The sequence below is a fragment of the Fusarium mangiferae genome, assembly GCF_900044065.1.
Source record: "Fusarium mangiferae strain MRC7560 genome assembly, contig: FMAN_scaffold004, whole genome shotgun sequence".
Lineage (NCBI taxonomy): Eukaryota > Fungi > Ascomycota > Sordariomycetes > Hypocreales > Nectriaceae > Fusarium > Fusarium mangiferae.
The window spans coordinates 3,061,336-3,081,047 of NW_024573924.1; the positions used below are offsets into that span (position 1 = coordinate 3,061,336).

Genomic DNA, 19,712 nt, shown 5'->3' on the forward strand with positions numbered 1-19,712 from the left:
AAAAGAAGAATCACCCAGCGCCTTGGCTTCGGGTCCATGCCCCATATTTACCAGCTGGCTGGGCCCATCGCTCATCTGCCCGAAAACTTGGAAGTGAGATTCATGGCGTCACCATATGACCGCTATCACAGACTAGCTTGACCTCATGAAATGCTCATAGTGAGACACTAAACTTGTCTAACCTAACTAATCGACCTTGCATGGCACTAACAGTGCCTGAGGAGCCCTAACCTTGATCTGCGTCGTCACCCAATCCTGCATCCTCTTAACCTGCGAAATCGCATACAAAACCGCCTGAAAGAAGTCCTCATCCCAAATAGCCTGACTAACAGGGTTCAGCGCTTCCAGCCCAACTCGCAGATGAGCCAAGTAAACTTGCAGACTTCGCAGCGCCTCTAGTACTTGGAGCTGACTTGGTGTATCATCGCTCTTGGGGAATAATGAGTCGCGCAATGTATGGGCGGCGTGTCTGCCACGAGCTTGATTCTCACCAAACTTATCGACGTGTGGTTTGAGGCGTTTGGTTGTGTCTTTGGTGATTTGGATGAGTATACGAACACCAGAGTGGGCTTCTGAGTCGGCTACTAGATGGTCTAGCAATTGTTCTGTGATGTCGCGTAGAAGGAGAATTGATTCGTAGGTTTCGCCTAGCCAAGTCTCTAATTGACGCTCACGGTTACTGAGATCACTCTTTGTGACGCTAGAAGTCTCGGCGTCATATTTTTCTGCTTTGGCTAAAGCCTCAGATTGTCGTTCCTTTGCCGTTGGGCGATCCTCTGGGACCTTTGTGATGGAGATTGCACCGGATTTGAATGTCGGCTGCTTAGATATGGGGTCCCATTCAGCTTGGATTGTCAGTAGAGATTTCAAGACTTGGGATAAAGCGACATACTGATCGTGAGCTCATTTGCGGCTCGTGCTCTTCCATCCTTTGTATCCCAGTATCCAAAATGGAACGGGATGAAAGCTTGTCCCTGAGAAATCTTGCCCACCTTCACCTTCATCTCAACCTCACCTCGCCTGGACTTGATTACGACCATGTCTCCAGTCTTCACATCATGCGTCTCAGCATCCTTCTCGGATATACGAATCTCAGGTTCAGGGCAAGCTTTCTGCAGTGCGGTTCTTCCCGTCTTGGTCCTCGTATGGAAATGGTACACATTCCGTCCTGTCGAGAGCCTCAGAGGATATTCATCATCTGGATCTTCATATGGAGGTACGTAGTCACACGCCTTGAGGATTGCACGACCAGCCGGTCTGAGTTCTTTGTAGTATTCCTCAGAGTATGGCACTCCGGTCTGTAGATCATGGCCATAGCTTTCGCAGTAGTCAATATCTGTAAAGAAGACACCGTCGTCGAAGAGGCGCTCTTTACCAACAGGATACTGCTCATTACAAGGCCATTGAATACCAGAGCCACCAGTGAGCTTCCCATAAGACATGCCTGTGTAATCACAAGGCCTACCAGCAGATAGACGCTTCCATGCCTCAAAAACCTCCTCTGGCTGTGTCCAAGGCGTGAGAGGTCCGTCTTCTTTATTCTTGAAGCCCATGCGACGGCTATAGTCTAGAAATATCTCGAGATCTGGCTTGGCTTCCCCCGGCGGTTCAACAGCCTTGTGAGATAAATGCACCGTTCGGTCAACGTTTGTAAAGCATCCTGTCTTCTCACCCCATTGGGCAGCTGGAAGAACAACATCGGCGATAGAAGCCGTCTCTGTCATGTAAATATCCTGGCAGATGACAAACAGCTCCGGTTGGGTAAAGATATCTCGGACCTTGGGAAGGTTGGGCAAGCTGACGAGAGGATTTGTCCCAGAGACCCAAATCATTCGAATAGAGCCCTTCTCCATGAATGTTAACATATTATGGATATGAGTAGGCTCATTCCAGTGCGGCACCTGGATGTTGTTGATGTTCCAGAGATCTGCCAGCTCTTGCATATGTTTCGCGTTCTGATGGTTCCGGAACCCAGGGAACTCCCCATCACAACCAGTCTCGCGGTTATTCTGAGCTGTTGGCTGGCCATTCATCTGAAAGATACCACTTCCTGCCTTACCAATAAGACCACGAAGGAGATGGATGTTGTTAATCTGACAGGCACTTGCTGTCGCTTGGTTCGACTGATACACTCCTTGGAGGGCTGATGACAGTAGACTTGGTGTTTGGCCGAGGATCCTAGCGGCTTCTTCAATCTTGCTTGCTGGGACACCAGTGATTTCTGCAACTCTCTCGGGGTTGTAGCCCTCAACTGTGCTTTTGAGATCTTCAAGACCGACGACATGCTTTGACACGTAGTCGTCATCGATCCAGCCGTTCTTGAACATGAGATGCTGAATACCGTTCAGTAAGGCAAGATTGGTACCGATCTTGGGGGCTAGGTGCAGCGTAGCTTTGGAAGCACTCTCACTGTAGCGAGGGTCCACGACGATCAATTTTGGGGGAGTTGGGCCGGCTAGTCGATCGAGAACTCTTGACCAAAGCACAGTTTGAGTAGCTGCCATGTTGTGCCCTACCATGAAGAGGCAATCCGTGTAGTCTATATCAGTGTAAGAACCAGGCTGCCCGTCGCTCCCAAACGACTCTCTCATTGAAGCTGCCGCAGTTGCAGTGCAGAGCCTAGTATTTCCGTCCCTGAGGGTCATCAGAATGCGATCTCTTCCAAGGAGCAGTAAAAAACCTACATGTGTAGCGTATTCAATCCAGCTTTCCCAATCAGAGCAAGAACATAGTATTCTTCGAGAAAAAGCTGGCCACTGGTGTAGAAAGCTATGCTATGGGCTGTGAGTTTCTCAACGAGCTGCTTTGACTTTCTGACAATGAGGTCCATGGCTTCATCCCAAGTTGCACGCTCAAGCTTGCCGTTTCTTCGGATCAGAGGATGAGTGAGCCTTTCCTTGCTGTTGATAGCCTTCCAACTAAACATTGAGCATTAGTTGTACGATTACGGGATCGCCGAGTGCTGACACTTACCCATTGAGTCCCTTTGGACCCAGTCTTCCTTTATTGACGCGGTCGGTAGCACGGCCTCTCACACCGACGACCTTGCCATCCTTAACACCAATGTCGAGCCCACAGCCATTACTAGATAATCGCCGTTAGACCAAATTCTCAAACATGACTGTAGCCAGTTGCTTACCTGCACAGCACACATGCACTCTGTACCCATTTCTCCGGCTCCTCATCACAAGCATGATCTACCCTTGTAGGCCACTGATGAACATACGGTGTTCTCGGCCCCCAAATATCTTCAATAGAGTCTCGCGAGCATATAGAGGGGGGTTCACTGCAATTATCCATATTCACGTAGTCCATTAATTTAGGTTTGCTCATCCAAATCACAAGATGTAGATGGACAGCAAGATAAATTAGTGAGAATTTCTGGGTGGCCACGGCTCTCCCCAGAAAATTTGTAATGGAACGCAAATAACTGGGCTGTACCGACATATTGGTATCGAGGGTAATTTGTCAATATGGCATCGTCGATGGTCATGTCGACAGGATGATGCTAACTTGACGTTATTATGGTGGATAATAGTAATAGTGACGTAAATGATTATTTCCGTGATAAATAAATAAAAAGAATGACGAGTGAAATCTCGTACATTGATTAGCGTATGTTAGTTCCAACGTTATGATCCGCATCGAGACAATGCATCTCCGGGCGTTTGCATGTCATGAATATCTAGCATCGCCGGCCGAACCCAGTGGGTAAACACATCCTGGCATTTTGACAGGCTAGACAGGATCACCACTCGCAATGGCAACAACATATATCTCTGCACGCTTGGAATTGGAGAAAACTGCTCGTGCAATTACAGAAAGTCAAGATGTATCGACAAGAATCGAGTCGGTATCGATAGAAGAGGCAGCCGGTCGAGTCTCAGCATGCGATCACTACAGTCCCATCTCAACACCAGAGTTCGACACATCTGCAATGGATGGCTACGCAATTTGCTCAGACAGTACAAAACTAGCCTCTGCAGACCACCCGGTCTTCTTTTGCGTCAAAGGAACAATCGCTGCTGGGGATGACTCTTTCGCTCTGCCTTCGTCTCATACGCCAGATGGACCCCAGCCTTGTTTCGAGATCATGACAGGGGGACGATTCCCAGAGGGTGTACTTGGGGAGGTGTTCGATGCATGCGTCAAGGTCGAAGATGTTACTAGGACTATTGCCAAAGAGGCAGGGCTCGGGACGTGTATTGCTATCAGCAAGCCAGTACCGAGATACGCCAATCGTCGGTTTTCCGGTGAAGACATCCAGAAAGGTGATCTACTGATGGAGAAGGGAATCACTATCCGGACATCACACATCATGCCCCTCGCTTCCGTTGGGTTCCATAAGGTCCAGGTGCGGAAGAAGCCGCGAGTATGTATCTGGTCAACCGGCAATGAGTTGACCTCGCCAAAGTCTCATATCAGAGATGTCAATGGAGTATACCTGACGGCAGCGTCAAAAGAAGCCGGGGCCGATGCAACCTTTGGCGGCTCAATTACAGACGAAGTGGATGCTATCGTTCGCACCATAAAAGGCCAATTGGAATCACCAGCGGTGGACATCCTGATTACAAGTGGAGGCGTGTCCGTTGGTAAGTTCGATTACGTCCGTCAGGCACTGGAAACCCTTGGTGCAACTATCGTCTTCCACGGCGTAGCTGTCCGTCCAGGCCATCCGGTTCTCTTCGCACTACTGCCTTCGGCGAGGGGCGAGATCGCGTTCTTTGGACTACCAGGAAACCCTGGTGCAGCCGCAGCCTGCTTCAAATTCTTGACTGTCCCGTATATGCGCTATTTCATGGGTCAACAGCCGGAGAAGCCTGTGCTTGCGCGCTTGGAGGACCCCCAGCTAGGTAGTTCATTACGGAAGAGCATTATGGATGCACCCAATAGAGGACTCAACTGCGACAGGTTCCGACCTGGAGTTCTGCAAATGACAGGTGACAAGGGGCTTACAGTTCACGAAGCTGCTGGGGCATTTGGTCCAGCTAAGGTGGTAACTTTCGTGCAGGCAAATTGTTGGATTCACATCAAGGCAAATGAGGTCATGGAGATGGGACAGATTGTATCTTGTTATCCCATGAGTGAATTTTCGGTATCCTGAATTACATGACCTTACAGCACCTCCAAAGGCTCTTAAATGAAATTGTCTGCCGGCTCATCTTTAAATGATCTGAGTGTACCCTCCCATTCCGATCTGATGTTTACGTTTCGTAGCAATGCTTCCGAGTCGTTAGGAAGATACGTGCAACCGCCAAGTTCCCGAACAGCCTTGCTGGGGCTGAGCTTTCCTGCTTTACAGTTCTCCTTGAGATGGCTGATAGCCTCTGGACTCCATATTCCGAGAAGAGGCTCGCAGAATCCCTCATGGTTTTTAAAGCATGTGACAGGAGGCCTATAGCGTTCTTGGAGTTCTTGCAGGGCAGATGGAGTAATGCAAGGATAGTCACAAGCCACCACTAGCCAAGTCGCTTCAGAGTCCGACTCATATGCCGCAAGTAGTCCAGCTGCTGGCCCTTTCGACTGATCCACTTGACTCGATTCCAGGTCAAGAATAATCTCCATGCTATTCTCTCCTGGAGTGGCTTCGTACGAAGCCTTACCGGCATTCTGTAGAAGATCATCCATCTCAGAGTCTTGAGCCAGAGAAATGTAGATAGTCTCTGCTTCGGGGAATGCCTTTTGAAGGACTTCAATTTGGTGTTGATATAAAGAACGTCCATTAGGCGTAGGAAGAAGATGCTTTGGAGACCCCATTCGAGTGGACTTTCCCCCGGCTAGTATGAGTGGTTTGATAGTTGTAGACATTGTGTTGAGTTCAAAATTTTCTTTGAGATTGAAGGATTATTCCAGGTGAAATGGAGATGGAAATGTAGATATATGCAGATAGTAACAGAGGGCTGACCGTCTTTGTATGAGTGGTCCACGAAATGAAACTCTCATGGGGAGCTCACAATGACGTGATAATGAGGAGAAAATTCAGGACAAGCCCACAAAATTAGCTTGTGCAATGGCTTTAAGACTGCAAAGGCTCAGAAAAGGCCAAATAGATTTCTAATTTATATACCAGGGCAATTGAACCTCGAAAACCCCCTGAATAATTTGCTATCAAGAACAGTTTGAGAAACTTTTACTAGAACTGCCCTACCACGAGCTAATGAAGGGCAAACACCCTGAATTTAGATCTCGGAAGACCTCGTTTCCGCGGAACGTTTCGATCGATGTAACATTGCTCTATGAGTAAACAATGCTGAACCGGAAAAGATCGAACAGCTTTCTCCCAAATCAACATCCATTCATCATAATCATCATCATCCACGGCTATAAACCGTACTTTAATTGGTCCTTGTGGACAATCCGAAATGTTAGCTTGCTCAAAGTCTCTCGTAATTAAATTCCTGAGGTGGTCGGGATCATTCACTTGTTTCGGTCGGAGTACTGAGTACCTGTAGCAGTTCGCGAGCATAGCTACTATGTCGCCTTCTTGAGACACTTCCGGGACGAGGGCACAGTGATGGTTTGAGGTGATGGCAAGTCTCTTGCCGGATAACGGACTTGTTTTGGGATCATTTGCGTGATGGGTGAGAAGAGAACATCGCCGATGTGTTCGACAACGCGCGGTCTAGTCGTAGGATACTTTTGAGCCTTGGCCGAATCAACCCAGGTCTTAAAAGACGCCTTGAACAGCTTATGTCTCAGTTCGTCATATTTGGTCCTTGACTTTTTGTATGAGTCCAAAGTCGCTGCTTCATCTCTGGTTAGGGATCTGCGATGACAGACAGGTTAGTCCATAGGCGCCATATATTTCCAAAATAGAGTATTTCTTACCATATGTCTTGGAGTAGCTCGAGAATCATAGTCTTGGGCTCCTCTTGAGCGCCAGCTGCATTGTCACAGCTTGAGAAGGATTGACTTGTCGTTTTAACCCGCTGATGGCTAAGACTGGTGGTGCGGAGAGGAATATATGATGAGTGCCTCCAAAAGAGACATAAGAGCTATCATCACCACCACCGAAACTTTCACCAACTTTGTGTATATTCTCCCAAAGGACCTGCAGCCTAGAGAAGCGGGGACACCAAGAAGGAATTTCGGGAGATTTAATGGGAGAAGGGTTCATGGCATGCAAGAGAAGACTCTCGATACCTGTAGCATCCAAGGAATACCTAGCAGCATCAACCGACACGTGCGCGAGATCTCTATCGTAATCGACCTTGACAAACCTCTCACACTTATCTCTATCCGATACAACACCCAAGTGACCAAATACGATATATCGAAGATCAGTGGCTCCGATTCCTCTCCTACAGGACAGAATCGTGGATAGTGGTGCCTCAAACGCACCGTATCGTCTGCTGTTCATGTCCTCCAAGGGCGTTAGGTTTCGAGGCTGGCCTTGCTGGACGATATTATCAGACAGAGTGTCAAGTAGAATGGCCGCAACGACATTTTGGTCTCGACAATGTTTCAGACATAGTGCCATCGAATTCTTAGGTCATCGCACTGAGCACAAACATTTGTGGAAAGCACAAGATCCTGGAAAACCCAGACTCTGCGGAACCATGGCTTTGATAGTAGAGTCCGTCGCATACAGTCAACCTCATCCGCTGCTAATGAAAAGCTGCCTGAGGGCCGGCGTGCTTCCATGCATCATCGTCTGGCTTTGAACCTTGACATCTTTGATCAGCTTCTCAAATCCCTGAGGCGATTTTCCCATATGAATTACAGTATGATGCGCAGTGGAGTATATCCTGCCCATCAGAGCGACTTACACACCTTATTCAGCATTGTTTGACTGATCAATGCACATCGCATCTGCCCAAATCCGAAAGACTTGACTCCTATCGCGCATGTCCCTTAGAGTAGTGCCCAAGCCGGCAGTGATCTCCATGGCTCTACCATCTAGGTGTATCACGCCCTTGTCGCCCCAGACGTAGGACAGAGCAGTGTATGGTTCGATTAGGTCATATCGCAATCTGAGAGTGTAGCAAGATGTAACGATCCCTTGAGATCTGGGCGGTGATCGTGACTAGGCTTCAGCTGAAGGAGGCGGAAAGAATCTAGGTGCTCAAGAGGTTTGTACTGAAATATGCTCGAAGGTATTATGGACAATTATTGGGAAAGTTGAGTAGCCCTACCAAAGTAACAAGAAGCTTTCAATGACGAGTTCGCGGAATTGTAAAAGCTGCAGATGCCGTCAGCCTCTTTCAGCCTAACAAGTTTAAGCCTAATCAGCGAGCCATGTCCGACCCTTACCTGGACTGGATGTATAATTGAACGTCAGCTATCAAGACTCGAGTGCATTCTTTTGTCCAAGCTATTAAGCATAAACGCGCGACTTTTACCTCTTGAAAGCTTTTGCTTAGGTATAAACCTGCCGATAGCCAAGTATTGCCATTGCTCTCATTTCGACAAACTCATTAATCTACGTAGACAGGAGATCCGTTTGGATAGTGCTTCCGATAAATGACTTTCCCAAGTATGTCCACCTACCATCATGATTTATGGCATGGCCTAATGTTGATATCGACCATCCCATAACCACCTAACAGCCAACCCGTAGTTTTTATCCATACATCGCAACTAGGCAACCTTTTGTCAAGAGGCGAAGGAACCCTTACGAGCCCAAGCCAACTTTCATCAAACATATTATACGATTCATTACTGTAGCGTTCCAAGAAAAATTCACGGAGAAATATTCCTCTCTCACGGTGATCCATCTGTTTGATCTGCCTTACTATCGCAGAATTGTCCTCGTGAATTTTGTCTGGTATCTCAGTTGCAGTTAATTGGTGATTGCAGTTCTCTCTTTCGCTTATAGCGCAAGCTTGCCCTTCACCGAGTAGAACTGCCCAGAAGTATTGGCTGCATGGCGTTACCTGGGCGAGGCCAGTCAAATGGCGAGAATTGTGGGATGTCCATTGTAGTCCGGTCGCAAGCACAAATGAGACGACGTGTTGAGGGTCAATTTGTAGCTCAAAATCAGTGACCCAAGTAAGTGTCCCATCGTCGTGGAACGCAGAACTCGCATGACATCTAAACGAGGGTATAAATTCTCTAGTGCTCCGGCCATTGACCGATTTGAGAACCTTCAATACGTCTTCATGCCAATGGATCTTGCATACAGGACTTTGGTGATGACCCATCATACGAGTTTCCTGGATTGAAATGGACTTTCTGATGGAGATAGTCTTTCGCTCCAAGTCACCCAGCGCCTCTTCATTCTCCCGACGAAGAAAGTCAGAGTCGAAATCATCATATAACTCATCATAGGAGCCGTCGTCATAAACCAAGACCGTTTTCGGCGGCAACTTGATTAGCTCGTAGGGCCTCAATCGAAAGTAAGTATTACTTCTGCCAGAGCTCTTCAAAAGAATTCCCAGAGAATTGTTCTCATCATCAGGGTCCCTTATACCCAGGTCGAGTATACAATCCACGCCTTGCCTGGTGTCTGCTGGATGATCTTCCTGTCTAAGGACTCGACCGTCCATCTGGACATATTTGCTGGTGACTTCCATACCAGATTCGAAACGCTTGTCCTTTATTTCAATGTGCAGCCAGTGAGCAAACTCGGCCGGTGAATTGGCAAAGCATCCTCGAAGTACACCAATACCATACGAAGAGGAGTCTTGTTTCCAAGCGAAAAGGCTAAGATCATCATAGTTCTTTGCAATCTCTTCCTGGAGCCGAAAAAAAGACTTTGAACCTTCTCCGTACAAAAGAGGCATATTGATATCGAAAATCCCCAAAAGGCAATAGGCAATATCTTCAACCCGGGTCGTTTCTCTCCTCGCTGCCCAAGACATTCTTTGTGCAACCGGGATGGTGGCGATATCGCCCGTGTATTCCAATACTGAACTCGGGATGCCTGTCAACCTTTCCAGGATCTTGATGAACCGCGAGCCTGATACTGGAACCTTTGACCCGATTAGATTCCAATTTTGGTCGTAGAACCTAACCTGGCCGGGGGCAATCAACTCTTGAAGAGTCCAACCTCTAGTGAACCATCGACAAGTCATGAGCTTATGTTCGAGTTTAGAAAAAGCCAAAGCTGCAAGTGACTTAGGCATGAGCGAGTAAACCGGCGAGCGCGGGAAGACTAAGTCGGAGAGGTAAACGTAGCATATCGAAGACTGCTTATACCACGCAAACATGGAGTTGATAGCCTCACTAAGCTCAGCGCTGCTTCTTTTATCGATGCAACAGGTATCAACCCAGGTGTGAGAGATGTTGGTTCGACGGGATGCTTTGCAAGTCATTTCGATCTTTTTCCATCCTGCCTTGCTTCGTGCGTGAGGGAGGCTCTCCATGTCTTGAAAAAGAACTTCGTCTCCTTCCCATGTGTGAGACAGAATGGAGTAGATACGTGGCGGATTAACAAAGTTCTCCAATTTGTAGGTTTTGGTATTAATGAGCCACATGATTATCAGGTTGCCAAGAAAATAGAAGGTTATCGCCTCATAGAGATATGCACGGTAAGTCGGTGGAAGTTGGAAAATCTTGATAAAACAAGATTTAGGCGCAGGTTATTGGAGACATAAAAGTAGAAGCTCTTTATTACAGAAGAAGATTCGGGAGGGGGCTTTAGTAATATTATTACTCTTTCAGCTGCCATACCCTTGTAGACCCTTTAGCCGCCTCTGCAGAGACCTCGACCAATGAGTGTCTATCGGGAAGCGCTGACTTCACATTACAGCTAGAATGCCTTAGATAACCTTGTATCCCAGCCTGTTCCGCCCGACTACGGCGAGTCATGGGGTTGTTCCCATCATGCAGTGCGGCTGAGCAATGTTGGTGGGAAACATCGAATCGGAGGCCAGCTTTGACTGCACTAATGCAGCCAAAGTCGCACTATCAGTAAATTTACAATACACATTTACAGGCGCAAGCGAAACACGCAGTGGGATTTTCGCGCGCCTCAGGCAGCCAAGCCTCTCAGGCTGACTGCGAGGCAAAATGAAGAACTTCCACTCATCACACCCACCAAGCCAGAGCTTCGTCTTTAAGCTACTCTAGCCAAACTGCTTTTGATATTGTTACTCTGATTCCACTCCCATAACCACGACATCCTTAATAACATAGTCCTCTGTACCGGCCATGGACAAAGCGCAATTCTCTCCGTCGCTGACGGGCTCACAGAGTGTTAGGACTTGGACAAACTTGAGCACAAACGGGTATGGAGAAGAGCTTGGGACGCATGGCATGAGTCCGCTGAGTACCCCTGGCTACATTGACAGGCTATACGATATGGCTGCCCAGGCGAATCGTCCAGTGATACTGTACGTCGAGGTCAACTTTCTTTCCCTTGTTGTAGCATTAGGAGGCGTCTAACGAATGCTCTCCGTCTTGTAGCAATATTGTCTTGGGCACACATCAATATGACCACGACTTTGAAACCCAGCTGCTGGGTTGCTTCCCCAACTTTCCCATCCACCTTTTAGCGGATATTTACGAATCAAGTACATGGGGACGAGGCACGGTTATTCTCCCAAACACCACCGACGAGAGATGTGAGTACTTGAGCTACAGGGCCGTTTTAAGTGGATTTAGTATTGAGGCTGACGGATGTGTCTATCGTCATTATAGCCGTGGCCTTTCTTGCCAATTATCCACAAGTTCAAGGAGCAAGCCGCAGCCAGAGAGGGCCTAAGGATGATATTACTCCCGCACGGGTTAACTTCCTTCCCATTCTCTGCTGGTGTTCATCTGTAGAGCGACAAGTAGCAGGAAGTCAACAAGATACTCAAAAGATTGCTATTGTCGTGACGATCAGCTTCCACGAATGTGTACCAGAGAAGATGGGCGAGTTCTGGTCCATCGGGCGACGGCAAGATCGCCTCGCCAAGTTCGAACAATGGGCGTTCCTTGATCTTGCTGCTACCTTCTCAGGGTGGCCAACCATCTGGACTAATGCGCGGCGCGAACTCGCCCAGAGGCATGCGTCTATGTACTCGAGCGCCAATGCCGTCGCTAACCTTGGCACGACACGCATCATTCATCAAGACATGGCCAATGTCATCGCCCTCCGGGAAGATCTGCGCCTGTTCATTGCAGCTTATGCAAAATACAGCCAAATCCTGCGGAGAATGTTCCCGAATAGCAAGATGGCACGCATCAACAAAATGCGGAGCCTGGCGGGGAGAAGGCGGAACGAAGGACAGCCAATGGATGATGCCGAGTTGAAGGAGAGTACTGAGCTACTCGAGCTGCTCGCAGAGCTGGAGAATCGACTGCAAGACTCTCAACAGAATCTAGAACATCAGCTCGAGACTTCTGAGGTCATCCTCCGTCAACTGGAGAACCTCCTCAGTCTGGTAGGCCTACATGAACAGATCTCACTTTGTAACATACGGCTGACATCAAAACTAACTTAAAACAGGCTTTCAACACTCAAGCAATAGCTCAAGGCCAAGCAACGGCGATGCTAAATGTCCTAGCCACTATCTTCCTTCCGCTATCTTTCGTGGCAGTAAGTGAAGTCAACCCGATATGTCAGCAACTTTCTAATCAATCTTAGAGCGTCTTCGGTATGACAAAGTTTGAGATTTCAGCAGTGTGGTACCCGCCAGCAGCCGCTATCGTCCTCTTACTTGTTGGCGGGGCGATATTTCTCCTTCGATGGCTGGGTGTGGATATGAACATGATTCGACTCCCCGTGAAGCCGGTGTCGGCACTCATATCGAAGCAACAAAATCCCACGTTTCGACTTCTAAATGCTGGGCCTGAAGCAGATAATCCTGGTATAAGTGCTGAAACGAAAGAGCAGCCTGTCCTAGATCCCAAAGGAGTACGCAGCCAAGAATCAGTCAAGTCGGCCCTCGGTAGCTTAGACGATGTAACTTCGCTGTCGTCGGGGGCTCGACAGCAGTCAGAGACACTCAGCAAACTAAGAAATACTCGAGCAGGCGAGAACCGAGAAAAGAATCACTCTGATACCGTCAAGGAGCCTGGCAAACCAGATGAGAATGCCCTGAAAGATACCCAGGACTCTACTGCTAGTAAGCCAGATACGGCGGACGACGTAACCTCTACGACGGTTTCATCCTACCCGCTCGCCCCCAAAGCCGCCGGACGCAAGCCCCCCATGACAAAAGCTCAGACTGAGCTACTTGAAACAGAGTTCCAGAAAACCCCGAAGCCAAGTCATCAAAGAAAGAGTGAAATCGCGGATCTTCTGCAGGTAGACAAGCCGAGGATAAATGTGAGTCTGTAGCTGCCCGCCTTGTATCGGAAGCTGACTCTTGCAAAGAACTGGTTCCAGAACAGAAGAGTTAAGGAGAGGCAAATTCAGAGGACTAGGATGTTGGAGGCACAGCCTGTTGTAGAATGGTCTAACGAAGGTATAGTACATGGCGGACAAATTGCACACGGCGAAAAACCTCCAAGAGTTTCAACATTTGGGGGTATACCCTCTGGGGAGGACGGAAAGGTTGTGCAGCAGTTCCGCACTCCGCAAGACTACAGGGTTACTGGTGGTGGCGTTCCACAGTTGGCAGCAAGTGCCGCACTCCAGATTCCACAGTGAGTCCAAGCTCTCCTATCGCAAATTATCCGGCAGATATCCTTTGCTACGGCAGCTATGGTACCGATAATTCAGCAAGCTGATGTGAGATGCGATATAGATTCTACAGTTTCCAAGCTCAGGGACCAACAATCAGCCCATCGGCGAACGAGATTCTTCTGCCGGCGAGACCTTCAACGCATGCTCTACAAGACTACCAGATGCAACTGATGCTTCTCGAGCAAAAGAATAAAAAACGCTTGATGATGGCTCGCTCAGAGCAGGATACATCCGTTGCAGAAGGGCCAAGCGATGCCGCGGGCAAAAGCAACTTCTCAAATGTCGACACCGGCCCTGAACCCCAAACAGAGCAGAGAGTGCATGAGCCAGCATCTTGTCAGCCAGCTAATCAATTAGCTGGTGCTGGCATAGTACCTGCAGTAGTCAGGGATGTGTAAGTCCGGGAAAGAAAACAGAGGTGTTGGCCTAGGGCGGCAGGAAGAAGTGAGGCTTGGAAGATCGAAGAGCACTGCCTGTCATGAAAAGTGCGTCATAAGACTTTCCATTAGCTGCTTTGTTATATCGCTGCAACTTGTGTAGCTGCTATAACCTCAGAGTCTTTGTGTAAATTGATAATTTCTTGAACCGTTATATATAGATTTCATTTCCCCACTGAATCAGATCAGCAACTGGATGCGGTAGTACCAGCCTACCAGGGCTGTATCTATAATTATTAGCATCTCATCAACTATATACGGACACCGATGAGCCGGTGTCCTCTTCTATCATCCCGATTCTAATTTCGCAAGTTTAGAAGCCCAAGGCTATATAGAGAATAGTTTCCACGAGCTAACTTTCCCAGGGTCTGTTACAAGTATACAAATGCATAATGTCCAATTTCCATCAATACGAGCCTTGACACCCAATCCTTGTGACGGAAATGACAACCCGACTTTAGGGTCCGTATTTCTAAGTTTTGTCGTTTGATGTTTTCTCATTCGCGAGTGTAAATGATCAGTTTTAACTTTGGTGACTGGGTCCGTCTTGATACAACTCTGGGAAAGGCGGTAAGCTCTGGGCAGAGAGCAGTATTTATACCTCAGCGTACACAGCAGCCAAGTCTCAACACAAAAGAAATCATACATTTTAATTCACCAGTCCTTGACACCTCATCATGCGGCTATTCGGTATCTTCATCATGGCGACAGCCTTTGTTTCTGTCTCGGCTCAGGATCGTAAGCCACGATCTGCCATTTGCGTAAGTACACACAGCACTGCCTCTGGAGTTTCTTTAGCTTACAGGATATACAAGTCTCCTATTTCGATGTGCGCCAGTATGCCTGCTGCTGGTCAAGTATGCGGCACACAGGCAACTGCTTCTAATTGTAACTCAGTGGCTGACCAGGGCTCTGATTCTGGCACTGTTACCGTAAGTCTGATAAGTTTTGAGTGTCAGACATCAGTTAACATCTCAAAAGTGCCAATATTGCAAATAGAGAATATAATACATATATACATTAGTCAGGCTAATAGTTACATAATACACGCCATCTATTAAAACACCATACATTAAATACTGACTTAAATTATTAATTAATAGTTAAAGCTTGTAATATCTTAATAAGATATATTAAGCTAGTATATTAAGAAATATTAATTAACTTTAGGCTTCTAAAGGTAATATATATATAGCCTTTATAAAAATAAGTCTTTTAATTAAAATTAAAATAATATACTTTTATAATAATTTAATTAATAACTTTATTAATAGTTAATAAAATATAAAAAGCTATTTTAATTTTAATTTTTTATTATTAAAAATAAAAGAAATTCTTATATAAAAAAAACTATAAATTATAAACTATAAACTATAAAAATGCCTTTTATTTTAAATAGTAAAATTACTTTTTAGTTATTAATTAATAGCCTTTAACTATAATATAACTATAAGAATAACTAGCCCTTTATAAACTTATAGCCTTTAGACTATAAATTACTTTAAATACTTATTAAAGACCTATTTAATAAAGTTAATAAATATTTTATTTCTTTTAAAATTAAAAATAATAAAAAGGGTAACTTTATTAAAATTAAATTAATAAGCTTTAGCTATTATTATTTTAGCTTTTAGTTTAATTAAAATTTTAAAAAACTTGAATTCTTTAATAATTAAATAAAAAAGCTAAATAAGCTTACTTAAAAGGTTAAAAATAAAATAAAGAATTTTAATAATAAAATCTTCTTAATAAGCTTAAAAAGCAGTAAATATTAGCTATAAAGCTTTATTAAGTATATAATAGTATAGAGAAATAAATAAATCTAGCTTTTAGGATAAATAAATAGACTTTAATATAAAAGCTTAATCTCTTAAATATAGCTATTAATAAAGTTATATATAGTATAAATAAATACAGTTAAAATTACATTAAGTTCCCCTAAAGAGGGTAACTTAAATTATTAAATTATTTTATTTTATTTCTTTAAGGCCTAAAATATTCCCTTAATTAATTAATTTAATAAATAAAGTTAATTCTATTACTATCTATAGAAGTTTTACCAAGCTTTATGGTATATATATAATAAAAGCCTATTAATGATATTCTTCTAGGTAACCCTATTCTTACGTATTCACCCCATATAAGGAAAAGATATTTGGAATAAATCTTCCACTCACCAGGTAAGTGTTATTGTGATTAGAGGGTGTAATGCAGTCAGCTGGCGAGCGTGTAATGGGAGGGCGCATGCCAGCGGGTATGCGACTAAACTGCCACTAGAGCACTACTTATTAAAACACTTGGCCCTGTACAGCTCTGCTATATTTTGGGTTACTGTAAGGCCATGTGCACCGTTAAAACATCCGCGATAGCTCTCCAAGACTTAACACGGGCGGAGGTGTCTCGCCATACACATAACAACGATGCCTGGACAATCATCAATGGAGATGTCTGGGACGTTACCGGCTTCGCTGAAACGCATCCCGGTGGTGAAGATGTCATCGAAGAGCACCACGGTAAAGATGCTTCTGAAGTTTACAACTCCGTCCACGGCCCAAAGCTGGCAATAAGCTATTTCGGAGCCCCCAAACTAATGGGAAGAGTTCCAGAATTGGCACCAGCTCAGGTTCAGCAGTCTTGGGAAAACCCCAAGCTCATCAGAAACCCCCCACCACTGGACTCCATCATCAACCTGCAAGACTTTGAAGATGCTGCAAGATCTTGCCTCAACGAACGATCATGGGTTTACGTTTCCGGTGCTTCCAATGACTGCTACACAGCGTCCAAGAACGCCGAGATATATCAGTCAGTCTTTCTGCGGCCTCGAGTCTGTAGACCTATCAGCCAGGTCGATACAAGCACAACAATACTGGGCTACCGTTTTGACGTCCCCATCTTCAACGCTCCCGCATCCTTGGCTATGCTGACGCACCCGTCGGCCGAGGTTGGGTTGGCAAAGGGACTATCAGCGTCGGGGAGTACTATTATAATGCCTACTCTTGCTTCATATTCGCTAAGAGAAGTCGTTGAGACTCTGCCCCAGAACTATCCCTTCTTTTATCAACTGTATATTCCGCGGGATCCTTCAGCATTGGCAAGGCTCTTGGATGAGATTCGTCGTGCTTCACCAAAGGCTGTAATGATAACTGTGGATCTGCCGGTCTTTAGTAAACGAGAGGCCAATGAGCGTTACGAGATGAGGATGGCGAAAGAAAAGGGCCAGTCAAATGACAAAAAACAGAGCAGGCAATCCCGCGCCGCAAGTACAGCAATCAGCCCAGACGTTACATGGATCCAGATCCAAACTATTAAGGAAACCCTTGGGATACCCATCTTCATCAAGGGGATCCAGTGTGCTGAAGATGCCATGAAGGCTTTTGAAACCGGCTGTGAAGGAATTTACATCTCGAATCATGGCGGGCGTGGTGTTGACACATCGCAGCCAGCACTTCTGACTCTGGCAGAGATCAACCTCAAGTGCCCACAGCTCTTATCCCAGATGATTGTTTTCATCGACGGGGGTATTCGTCGAGGGACAGATGTCTTCAAAGCCATCTGTCTCGGTGCTCATGGAGTTTGTGTTGGCCGACCTTTCTTCTATGCTCTGATGTACGGAGAAGAAGGTGTGAGGCATCTGATGAACAGTAAGCAAAACAAATGCAGTCGGGAGTAAAAGGAGCTAACAAGTTCTCACCAGTCTTGAAAGATGAGCTGGAAAATGCCATGCAGCTGTGTGGAATTCAACAGCTGAGTGAGGCTCATCCGGGATTGCTGAATACCAAGGCCCTCGTGAACATGGTTGATACGGGCGAGTTACTGAAGAAGGGTAGCAAACTGTAAGCTGATCAAGTGTAATAATTTCGGTACAAGTAGTTGAAATTGATCATGAAAATAAAGCAATGCGAAGACTTGTGCATGACTGTAATCTGCATTCGCAATAGCCATATCCAAGTGAACTGTATGCATGTCGACATCCTCGAGAGGATACGCACTCTAAGCCCCCTGCACATCAAAGAATAAAAGAAAGGTCAGTTAGCTTCTTAAGCTCCGGGAATATTGCTTCTACTATTAATGAGCAAGGCAAGTGCTGTAAGCATCAGCAGTCAGATCTATGCGGTCAAAAGAGCACTCTAATAATTAATGTATGCGTCGAATAAGCTATAAATACCATCATATAAAGCAACAATCAAACAATACCACTTGCCAGGTTCAGAGACCAAAAGCACAAGCCTCCCATGCAACCAAAGCAAAATGAATATATAATTGCTGCCATGCCTCAAGCCGCATTGAAGCACAAGAAATCCTCAAAACCAAAAGGGCATTTTATTCCTTAAGAACTTTTCCTAGTGCACTCTCAAAAAAGGCAGTCGAGGGACTGTCAACGTGAGATAGTAATAATCTTGCTGCAACAGATTCAGCGAATGCAGGTCAAAGAGCGTCGTAAATACGGACAACGAAGTAGTATTGCAGTGACTCTAGAGTCCCTTGGGAGGTTTGTGCCGCTTGGGCAGTGGTGAATGCATTGTTGAGAAACTTGGTCACTAGGTCACAGTTCTGTGTCCAGAGCTGGTCGACGAGAGTTCTTGTGGGCAAGTAAGTATTCGAGATGGCCGACTAAAACACAACTACCGGGAATACTGACCCGTCTTGGACTTGAGGATTATGGCGAGGACACTCGTTTGGAGTGAGAATTGGCTCAGTGGTGGCTGGGGCATGTGGCAGTGCTGCAGCTGAAATCGCCAGAGCGGGGAGGAGGAGAAGCATCCGAGACCAGGTGAGCGACATGATGAAGAATAATTCGAGAGACAAAGATAAATTCACCTACTTTCTTCACGGGCAAGAAAATTAAAAAGAGCCATAATGACACTGGAAGGTCCTTATATAGGTAGACAGGTAGTAGGGGATTCCTTCTTGGTTCTCGGATATTACTGTTCCATTTGTGAGATGATTATGTCTCAAAAGGCTGCGGGTGTGTTACACGACATTTCAGCTCCAGATTAACATGTGCTGACGCGTTAATTGCCGTGCCGCCCTTTTCCAGTTTCTCAGTCCTAGAATAAGTGTCTAATCACAAAACCTTTTTCTTCCGAGTTTTCTCGTTCTAGTTTCAAACATAGCTAAATCTGCACGCAGCAGGCTCGAATGAAAGCGGCTACGAATGATGATTGATACCGGGAGTTCTTGACACAATTTAAGAGGCCTAGAAGCACATTTTATTGTTAATGGAACATGCAATCGAAATAGGCAGGTCGACTTTCAGCTCATTAGTCAATACCAAGACTTTGCCGCCCTTGGCAGAGTCATGGCCCCCCAACCATTGGCGAATGAATTGACGTTCATCAGACCACCGAGAACAGCTGAAAACTTCTTTCATTTCACGTGCGGAATCTACCTCAATATTCAAAGCTACGCTGGTAGCCTTTGCAAAGCTGGAACCAGTTTATCAAGAGGAGAGATTGAATCGGTTAAGTTTTGAGAGTGTTATTTTGAGATGATAGACCTGACAGCCGATGCTTACATCACGCGCCTTACTCATGGTCGGTATAATACCTAAGTCGTGAGATAAATGTGTTATTTGTAATTGGGGCTTGTGACCTGATAGTTTAAATCGGCGGAGAGAACTTAGTAACTGGTCTGTTTGGCATGACAGCAACCTGCCTTCGCAGGAACGATGTCCAAGTGAGCTGCATACATGTTGATACCGGCGAGAAGAGACTGCC

At 46.0% G+C, this 19,712-nt stretch overlaps 8 protein-coding genes across 8 annotated transcripts; 4 read left to right on the top strand and 4 right to left on the bottom strand.

The window, feature by feature from the left end:
- Window positions 1–186: 186 nt before the first annotated feature.
- Window positions 187–3,447, bottom strand: FMAN_09567 (putative periplasmic nitrate reductase; the record flags this gene model as incomplete). The annotated part of the gene is made up of 5 exons (XM_041830426.1): window positions 187–845; window positions 893–2,634; window positions 2,685–2,918; window positions 2,974–3,084; window positions 3,140–3,447. The coding sequence occupies 5 exons, from the start codon at window positions 3,445–3,447 to the stop codon at window positions 187–189; spliced, it is 3,054 nt and encodes a 1,017-aa protein (XP_041681090.1).
- A 313-nt stretch (window positions 3,448–3,760) lies between these two features.
- Window positions 3,761–5,104, top strand: FMAN_09568 (uncharacterized protein; the record flags this gene model as incomplete). Its single annotated transcript, XM_041830427.1, has 1 exon — window positions 3,761–5,104. The coding sequence occupies one exon, from the start codon at window positions 3,761–3,763 to the stop codon at window positions 5,102–5,104; it is 1,344 nt and encodes a 447-aa protein (XP_041681091.1).
- Window positions 5,105–5,136: 32 nt separating this feature from the next.
- Window positions 5,137–5,808, bottom strand: FMAN_09569 (uncharacterized protein; the record flags this gene model as incomplete). Its single annotated transcript, XM_041830428.1, has 1 exon — window positions 5,137–5,808. One exon carries the CDS (start codon window positions 5,806–5,808, stop codon window positions 5,137–5,139), a length of 672 nt encoding a protein of 223 aa, XP_041681092.1.
- Window positions 5,809–8,492: 2,684 nt separating this feature from the next.
- Window positions 8,493–10,418, bottom strand: FMAN_09570 (uncharacterized protein; the record flags this gene model as incomplete). The annotated part of the gene is made up of 1 exon (XM_041830429.1): window positions 8,493–10,418. The coding sequence occupies one exon, from the start codon at window positions 10,416–10,418 to the stop codon at window positions 8,493–8,495; it is 1,926 nt and encodes a 641-aa protein (XP_041681093.1).
- A 676-nt stretch (window positions 10,419–11,094) lies between these two features.
- FMAN_09571 (uncharacterized protein) lies at window positions 11,095–13,956 on the top strand (the record flags this gene model as incomplete). Its single annotated transcript, XM_041830430.1, has 7 exons — window positions 11,095–11,276; window positions 11,350–11,507; window positions 11,584–12,311; window positions 12,377–12,466; window positions 12,515–13,198; window positions 13,247–13,518; window positions 13,620–13,956. The coding sequence occupies 7 exons, from the start codon at window positions 11,095–11,097 to the stop codon at window positions 13,954–13,956; spliced, it is 2,451 nt and encodes an 816-aa protein (XP_041681094.1).
- A 740-nt stretch (window positions 13,957–14,696) lies between these two features.
- On the top strand, window positions 14,697–14,994 carry FMAN_09572 (uncharacterized protein; the record flags this gene model as incomplete). The annotated part of the gene is made up of 3 exons (XM_041830432.1): window positions 14,697–14,756; window positions 14,811–14,927; window positions 14,977–14,994. 3 exons carry the CDS (start codon window positions 14,697–14,699, stop codon window positions 14,992–14,994), a joined length of 195 nt encoding a protein of 64 aa, XP_041681095.1.
- Window positions 14,995–16,336: 1,342 nt separating this feature from the next.
- On the top strand, window positions 16,337–17,832 carry FMAN_09573 (uncharacterized protein; the record flags this gene model as incomplete). The annotated part of the gene is made up of 2 exons (XM_041830433.1): window positions 16,337–17,636; window positions 17,690–17,832. The coding sequence occupies 2 exons, from the start codon at window positions 16,337–16,339 to the stop codon at window positions 17,830–17,832; spliced, it is 1,443 nt and encodes a 480-aa protein (XP_041681096.1).
- Window positions 17,833–18,420: 588 nt separating this feature from the next.
- Window positions 18,421–18,777, bottom strand: FMAN_09574 (uncharacterized protein; the record flags this gene model as incomplete). The annotated part of the gene is made up of 2 exons (XM_041830434.1): window positions 18,421–18,574; window positions 18,635–18,777. The coding sequence occupies 2 exons, from the start codon at window positions 18,775–18,777 to the stop codon at window positions 18,421–18,423; spliced, it is 297 nt and encodes a 98-aa protein (XP_041681097.1).
- Window positions 18,778–19,712: the final 935 nt, after the last annotated feature.